This window comes from Priapulus caudatus, unplaced genomic scaffold (assembly GCF_000485595.1).
Source record: "Priapulus caudatus unplaced genomic scaffold, Priapulus_caudatus-5.0.1 Scaffold47, whole genome shotgun sequence".
In the NCBI taxonomy this organism is placed as follows: domain Eukaryota; kingdom Metazoa; phylum Priapulida; class Priapulimorpha; order Priapulimorphida; family Priapulidae; genus Priapulus; species Priapulus caudatus.
The window spans coordinates 90198-99115 of record NW_014577108.1 but is presented as its reverse complement, the minus strand read 5'-3'; the positions used below and the strand labels follow the sequence as shown (position 1 = coordinate 99115).

General features: G+C 48.4%; 1 protein-coding gene across 1 annotated transcript in view; it reads left to right on the top strand.

Annotated features, from left to right (window-relative positions):
- Positions 1-8918, top strand: part of LOC106820776 (dystonin-like) — a 36581-nt gene that overhangs the window by 17580 nt on the left and 10083 nt on the right. The window contains exons 19-26 of the mRNA XM_014825347.1: positions 22-111; positions 723-1171; positions 1833-1998; positions 2587-2704; positions 2879-2991; positions 3450-3566; positions 4162-4191; positions 8182-8299. Coding sequence (XP_014680833.1) covers positions 22-111; positions 723-1171; positions 1833-1998; positions 2587-2704; positions 2879-2991; positions 3450-3566; positions 4162-4191; positions 8182-8299 — 1201 coding nt within the window. The remainder of the gene's footprint in view (positions 1-21; positions 112-722; positions 1172-1832; positions 1999-2586; positions 2705-2878; positions 2992-3449; positions 3567-4161; positions 4192-8181; positions 8300-8918) is intronic.

Genomic DNA, 8918 nt, shown 5'->3' with positions numbered 1-8918 from the left:
TCGATGCACATGCTGCTGGAGTGGCTGGCAGATGCAGAGATGCAGCTGAGGGACGCGGGACCTCTCCCTGAGGATGAGGAGACCGTGCTGGCTCAGATAGAGGAACACAAGGTGAGTCTCCCCCTCCTCCCCTCTCCCCCTCCTCCCCTCGCTCACCGCCTTGCCTCGCTAACTAAATAATTTTATTTTCCTCTTCTTTCTCATTCCTCGTCTTACTAACAATGTAGCCTCCTTCCCCTCACCTACTAAAACCTACTCTGGCTCCTCCCCACACGCCACTAACTACATGGCTTCCTCTCTCCTCTCTCTTCCTTCGCTCACCTCTTACCTCAGTAACAACAGTTTTCTTTCTTTCTCCGTCTATCCCCCGCCACTCGACTAATGTTGTAGCATTCTCTCGCTCACTCTTCCGTTCGCCTCATTAATGAAATGGTTTCCTCCCTCGCTCATCTCTCACCTCTCTATCTCTCTCTCTCTGTGTGTCTCTCTCTCTCTCTCTCTCTCTCTCACACGCCTCCTCCCTTCACTCACTAATGACCTCTCTCTCTCTCTCTCTCTTCTCTCTCACACGCGTTCTTCCCTCCCTGCAGAAGCTACTAGCCGACCTCGTGACGCGGGAGGCGGACATGCGTCACTGCGAGACCGCCTCCCTTCACTCACTAACGACCTCTCTCTCTCTCTCTCTCTTCTTCTCTCTCATGTACATTCTTCCCTCCCTGCAGAAGCTACTAGCCGACCTCGCGGCGCGGGAGGCAGACATGCGTCACTGCGAGACCACCGGCGCCGCCATCCTACGCGAGTGCCACCCGGACGCCGTCGCCGCCGTGCGACACTGGCTGACGATCGTCGCCACGCGCTGGGAGGAGGTGAGCGGGTGGGCGGCGGGGCGGGACGCGCGGCTCGACGACCACCTAGCGGTGCTGCGGGACAACGCCGCGCTGCTCGAGTCGCTGCTCGGCTGGCTGACGGGCGCCGAGGCGACGATGAAGGCGCTGGAGACGCAGCCGATCCCCGAGGACTTGCCCGCGGTCGAGGAGCTGATACGAGACCACCAGGACTTCCAGGCGGACATGCAGCTGAGACAGCCCGACGTGGAGAGGGGAGGAGGAGGAGGAGCTGACGCGTCGCATAGCACCCCGCTCGCGCGCGGGAAGAAGGGAGTGCACGCAAGGTGAGAGGGGGGTGAGGGAGGTAGGGGAGGGATGAGGGGAGGAGGGGAGGAGGAGGAGCTGACGCGTCGCATAGCATCCCGCTCGCGCGGGGAAAGAAGGGCGTGCACGCAAGGTGAGAGGGAGGGGAGCGGGAGAAGGATGGGTGGGGTGCACGATGTGGTTGTCATCCAGGGAAGATGTAGAAGAAGGAAAGGAGAGACAAGGAGAGAGTAAGAGAGAGATAGAGGGGGGAGAGAAAGATAAAAAGAAAGAGTGGTACTTCGACAACTGAAAAGAAAAGTAGAAGTTGATAGGTGAGCGGGTGTGCAGGGTTTGATGTTAGAGTCAGTATCTGACGTCGAGGATTTAACAAGGAACATACATACGTGCACGTCGCCAAGTTGCATGTTGATCAAACTAGGTTCAATCAATTAACAAAGAAAGAGTGGTACTTCGACAACTGAAAAGAAAAGTAGAAGTTGATAGGTGAGCAGGTGCGCAGGGTTTGCTGTTAGAGTCAGTATCTGACGTCGAGGATTTAACAAGGAACATACATACATACATGCACGTCGCCAAGTTGCATGTTGATCAAACTAGGTTCAATCAATTAACACTACGGCGGAAAAGCTCGATGTAAGTCCTTAACTTTAATCACGAGCAACGTTTCTCTCTCGCCACCAGTGAGAGCCCCGAGTACAAGAACCCGCGGGTGTCCGAGCTGTCGAACAAGTGGCGCGGCGTGTGGCTGCTGGCAATCGAGCGACAGCGTAAGCTGGAGGACATGTACAATCACCTTCAGGAGGTCGAGCGATTCAAGCAGTTCAGCTTCGAGGACTGGCGACAGAGGGTGAGCTATGTTTGTTGGTAGTTTAAACTTTACGTTCTAGCTAGTCTAGCGCAGATTTGGATGAGACGTGCCATTCGTCCGTAACGCGTCGCAGTTTATGTTCGGTTGCGTTCTAGTTTCTGTTCAATTAAGTTCTATTTCAGTTACGTTACGATATTTTAAACTTTACGTTCTATCCAGTCTCGGGTAAATTTGGAGCAGCCGTGCCATTCGTCCGTAATGCGGCACATTTCACGCTGTTTTGCGAATAGTCATTCAAAGTTTTCGAAGAATTTTCCAAACATATCATATCTTTGTCATTACAAACAGACTTTTACACTATTTTATGAATGATCATTCATAGTTACGTGGTCATTTTCTAAACTATACTAAGTCTTGTTCATCATCCTTATGTCTTTTTCATTACAAAATTAAACGTACTCTTCTTCATACTAAAGAAATTTTACAGTCGAGTAAAATTAAGCATGGAGAAGCCAAATCGGTGTACGGTTGCTAACAAATCTGCTCTTTGCATCATCATCATTGTTTCTGCATCTGTATGCACCGATGCACGTGTATATTGAGCGTGGCTTTGTTTCTTCGTTACAGTACATGAAGTGGATGAACCACAAGAAGTCTCGCGTGATGGACTTCTTCCGCAGACAGGACAAGGACCACGACGGCAAGGTGACGCGAGAGGAATTCATAGAGGGCATACTCGCCTCAAGTAAGTTACACGCCGGTGACGATAGATTTCTCACGTTTAGTGTCAATGTGAAGCCTTATTCTTCTGTTTGAGTGTAATAACAAAATCCAGCGACGAATCCTTCGAATCTACTTCCTTAAACGAATCTGCGATAAATATGCTCTCATGAGACGCATATTTCTCTCGCCTGTGCAGAGTTTGCGACGAACCGCATGGAGATGGACGCCGTCGCTGACATCTTCGATCGAGACGGCGACGGCTACATCGACTACCGAGAGTTCGTGGCCGCGCTCCGGCCCGATAGAGAGGTAGGTCGCATCCTCCCCCCTGCTAATCTCTGAGAGTACGTACTTGTGGTGGGAGAATGTTCAAGAGAGAGAGAGAGAGAGAGCGAGGTAGTTATCTGTGGTTATGCAGAGAAATATTTGCGGTCGTTGTTGTTATCTGAGACCTAGAGTTTTTAGTGGTCGGTTCTACCTCTGTTTATCTGGAGTCTAGATGATGAAATCAGTAGCATAAAATCTAGATAATATTAGTCTAGCATAAAATCTGAATGGAATCAGTCTAGCATAAATTCTAGATAAAATTCGTAGTTTGGAGTTTCAACAGCGACCTGCTTGTGTCGCCATCGCTCGCTGAAACTCCGTGTGTCCATGTTTGTTAACCGGGTGTCTCGTTGTTTGCTTTTGCTGACCCGCGTGTTGTGTAGTCCCTCGCGTGTCCGTGTTTACTGACAGTGTATCTTATGTCGTCTGTTTCCTTGCAGAGTTCGAAGCCGAAGACGAACGCGGACGTGATCAATGACGAGGTGAAGCGGGCCGTGCACAACTGCTCCTGCCCGAAACAGTTCCTCGTGCATCAGATAGGCGAGGGCAAATACAGGGTACGTAGGCAACCCCCCGCGCCCCCGGCGCCACGCACATGTATGCGCGGCGATGTTTCCCCGAGCCTCCCTCATGATATATCTGTCATAGATGTATACAGCGTGATAGACAGCATCGTTAATATAATAGACTGATGGACAAGTATCGTTAATATAATAGACTGATGGAAAACTATCGTTAATAGACTGATGGACAAGTATCGCTAATAGACTGATGGACAAGTATCGCTAATAGTCATCGAGCATAATATACAAGTTTGGCACAGACATAGTGTGATAGACAAGTTTTACATATACAAGTTTGGCACAGACATAGTGTGATAGACAAGTTTTACATAGACATAGAGCTTCATAGACAAGTTTGACACTGACATAGAGCTTGATAGACAAGTTTAACAGAGACAGAACGTGATGGACAAGGTTGATGTTGAGAGATGGGTTACCTCGTGCCGCTGCCCGCAGCTGGTGGTACGCAGAGGGAAAAATTTCAGTCTCGTATGCGACACGTTTGCACAACCGAAAATCGTCCACTTGCACTTTACGTGTCGTCACACTCACATACGTGACGTCACTTAATAGCTTTCGTTTCCCGCAGGACTATCAAGTTATCGGCGCCATCTTTAAGGTACACGTATGTGCACGTGCTTGCAGAGAGAGTGTTGCTGTGTTTAATTTGCCCGTACTGACGAGTAACGTACATGTACATGTGCATGCTGTCCGTACGTACCAGTGTTTCCCCCTGCATTGACACGCCGCCTCGCTCAAATTCTCAGCCGCCACACAGAAATTTGTTCAAAACACCGCCGCGCTGACGAAAATCTCATACAATGTGTCCAGAATAGCTCAAAATGCACAAACACAACCTTTGCTAGGACCTTGAAACGCGCAAACACACCAAAAGAATTTACTACCTCACTTTTTGGCCAGGGGAAATACTGCATACAACAGAGTCGCTTGTAGAGTTTTCTCCTCCTAATCCTCCTAATCCTCCACAGATTCAATCGGCATGCTGTGAATATTAGTGGGCGAGACTAGACATTTGCTTTTAAGCTAGCTGCAGTGAATCTGCAAGAGCATAGAGGTGCATAGAGTTTTGTGAGTGTGTGTAGCGGGACGTAACGGTAGTTTCGAACGTAGAGTAGAGGGATGGGCGTTCGTGCTTTGGTTTGGCTAGCGAACGTTCTTTGGCTGTGCATGAAATCGAGTAGAACGTTTCCTGGGAGAAAGTGCAGTGCGACTAGTTGTTACCCGTACTATCGGCTTACATAAGGGGTTGTTTACATAAGGTGTTTCTATGCGATGTGCACGTGCGTTGCTCTGGTTCAGGGGCAGTTCGGTGCATGTTAGGGTTGCTTTCCTCGTCGTATATGGGCACGCACTGCATGGATCCAATGCATACTAGCAGCCACTTGTTTTGTTGAGTGCTCAGAGAGAGAGAGAGAGAGAGAGAGAGAGAGAGAGAGAGAGAGAGAGAGCGAGGTAGTTATCTGTGGTTATGCGGAGAAATATTTTCGGTCGTTGTTGTTATCTGAGACCTAGAGTTTTTAGTGGTCGATTCTACCTCTGTTTAAGTTTTCTGTCAGTTCTACCTCTGTTTATCTGGAGTTTAGATGATGAAATCAGTAGCATAAAATCTAAATAATATTAGTCTAGCATAAAATCTAGATGGAATCAGTCCAGCATAAATTCTAGATAAAATTCGTAGTTTGGAGTTTCAACAGCGACCTGCGTTTCGTGTCGCCATCGCTCGCTGAAACTCCGTGTGTTCATGTTTGTTAATCGGGTGCCTCGTCGTTTGCTTTTGCTGACCCGCGTGTTGTGTAGTCCCTCGTGTGTCCGTGTTTACTGACTGTGTATCTTATGTCGTCTGTTTCCTTGCAGAGTTCGAAGCCGAAGACGAACGCGGACGTGATCAATGACGAGGTGAAGCGGGCCGTGCACAACTGCTCTTGCCCGAAACAGTTCCCATTCCTCGTGCATCAGATAGGCGAGGGCAAATACAGGGTACGTAGGCAACCCCCCGCGCCCCCGGCGCCACGCACATGTATGCGCGGCGATGTTTCCCCGAGCCCTGCGTGAACAGGCGAGGGCTCCCTCATGATATATCTGTCATAGATGTATAGTATCAGGAGTAGATAAAGGGTAGATAAGGGTTCCCTTTATCTACTCCTGATAGTATGCATAGCGTGATGGACAGTATCGTTAATATAATAGACTGATGGACAAGTATCGTTAATATAATAGACTGATGGACAAGTATCGTTAATATAATAGACTGATGGACAAGTATCGTTAATATAATAGACTGATGGAAAACTATCGTTAATAGACTGATGGACAAGTATCGTTAATAGACTGATGGACAAGTATCGTTAATAGACTGATGGACAAGTATCGTTAATTGACTGATGGACAAGTATCGTTAATTGACTGAGGGACAAGTATCGATAATAGTCATCGAGCATAATATACAAGTTTGACACTGAAATAGAGCTTGATAGACAAGTTTGACATGGACATAAAACGTAATGGACAAGTTTGACACTGACATAGAGCTTGATAGACAGGTTTGACAGAGACAGAACGTGATGGACAAGGTTGATGTTGAGAGATGGGTTGCAGTTACCTCGTGCCGCTGCACGCAGCTGGTGGTACGCAGGGGGAAAAATTTCAGTCACGTACGCAACGTTTGCACACAACCGAAAATCGTCCACTTGCACTTTACGTGTCGTCACACTCACATACGTGACGTCACTTAATAGCTTTCGTTTCCCGCAGGACTATCAAGTTATCGGCGCCATCTTTAAGGTACACGTATGCGCACGTGCTTGCAGAGAGAGTGTTGCTGTGTTTAATTTGCCCGTGCTGACGAGTAACGTACATGTACACGTGCATGGCCATGCTGTCCGTACGTACCAGTGTTTCCCCCTGCATTGACACGCCGCCTCGCTCAAATTCTCAGCCGCCACACAGACATTTGTTCAAAACACCGCCTCGCTGACGAAAATCTCATACAATATGTTCAGAATAGCTGAGAATGCACAAAAGTGCACCATTTTTTCAAAAATTTCTTCGAGGGGGGGTTCCTTTGCTAGGACCTCGAAACGCGCAAACACACCAAAAGAATTTACTACCTCACTTTTTGGCCAGGGGAAATACTGCATACAACAGAGTCGCTTGCAGAGTTTTCTCCTCCTGATCCTCCACAGATTCAATCGGCATGCTGTGAATATTAGTGGGCGAGACTAGACATTTGCTTTTAAGCTAGCTGCAGTGAATCTGCAAGAGCATAGAGGTGCATAGAGTTTTGGGAGTGTGTAATGGTAGTTTCGAACGTAGAGTAGAGGGATGGGCGTTCGTGCTTTGGTTTGGCTAGCGAACGCTCTTTGGCTGTGCATGAAATCGAGTAGAACGTTTCCTGGGAGAAATTGCAGTGAGCCACTAGTTGTTACCGGTGCTATCGGCTTACATAAGGGCTGTTTACATAAGGTGTTTCTATGCGATGTGCACGTGCGTTGCTCTGGTAGGGGCAGTTCGGTGCATGTTAGGGTTGCTTTCCTCGTCGTATATGGGCACGCACTGCATGGATCCAATACATACTAGCAGCCACTTGTTTTGTTGAGTGCTCAGCACTCGAGTCACGATTGCACCGAGAGGTGGTTGCACACACAGCTCTGCAGTAGGCCAGCAATGTTTGCTGTAAGTGTAAGCAAGGTGTTTCAACACAACATAACTTCTATATACATCTTACTGAGTTTTCTCATTGTGGCATTATGTATTATTAATTATTATTTATTTATTATTATTTATGAAGTGGTGGAATGGGACCCCGGTGTTAACAGCGGGGAATGACGCGAGACCATCTGAAATGTCAATTGGCATTAGTAGCATCGCGTGAACGTCTGATCGGTATCGCGCCACACGCAAGAGAACTGTTCATTAAAATAATAATCATTCTGGCCCACATCTTCCCCCACTACTGCACCACTGTCAGCTGCATCAACCATTCCCTTCCCCCTTAGACAATGCAATTGATATGTAAGTATATATATATAGAGAGAGAGAGAGAGAGAGAGAGACAGATAGATAATATAGACATTTACATAAATATAGATAGCACAAAATGAATCATCCGTGCATGTGAAAGATCAGTGCCCATCTCACTGCGGGTCACCCGCGCGGCAGACGAACATCTCATCAAGATCGTCATTAAACGCAATGTCGACTACTCCCTTCCCACGCGCCGTCCGACGCAGGCGCCCCCTGGCGACCGTCACTCAACTCCCGTTCCCTCCGTGCGACTTCTATTTAACTGTGCGACTTTTTCTCTCATCTTCCCACCTATTATCCGATGCGAGCACCCGTTCCCTCCATGCGACTTTTTCTCTCATCTTCCCACCTATTATCCGATGCGAGCACCCGTTCCCTCCATGCGACTTTTTCTCTCATCTTCCCACCTATTATCCGATGCGAGCACCCGTTCCCTCCATGCGACTTTTTCTCTCCGTTCATGCAGCTCCTATGTGACCGTGTGATTAACCTCTCTCCGTCCATGCAGCTCCTATGTGACTGTGCGATTAACCTTCTCTCTCGTCTCTCTCTCTCTCCCCGGCAGTTTGGCGATTCGCAGAAGCTGCGGCTGGTGAAGATACTGCGCAGCACAGCGATGGTGCGCGTCGGCGGCGGATGGATCGCGCTCGACGAATTCCTCGTCAAGAACGACCCGTGCAGAGGTAGGTACTCCCTCCCCCTCCCGCCCCCGGGGGGGGGGTGGTCCCTCCGCCGCAGCGCGGACTGAGGAGGCGCGGCGGAGGCGTCCTAGTAGCTAACTGGGTTGCGCGAAATCTCACGCTCTCGTACGTGCGTGAGTTGTCTCGGAACTCTGGGTGCGTGTCTTCGCTCGCCATGTGTTCATGTTCGTAACTTTTGGCGGGATTGGATAGGAGTGAGGCGTCGTTGTACATTTGTCTGTCTGTGTACATTTGTGGTGAGAGAGCGGGAAGGAGGTGGGAAGCAAGGTTTGAAAGGTTGAGCACGTCGTCAGTAAAAGTTCGACTAATATCTCTTCGTACTTATATAGTACTATAACTTAATAGTTCATCTATAACTTCTCTCGATGGAATAACTCGGTATATAATGATGCCTGCAGCGGAGTGATGCATATTCAGTGGTGCGTCGGTGCTCCACGTGGGATTCAATGGAAAAACTTGAGGGATGCTGCAAATGAGCTTTAGATTTGAGAGCATATTAGACCCTACATGAGTCTGGGGATAACCCTGAGGTGTTTAAGGAATGTGTGATCCCCCTTAATAAACGCCATGTGCGGTATATATAATATATATATAAATATAT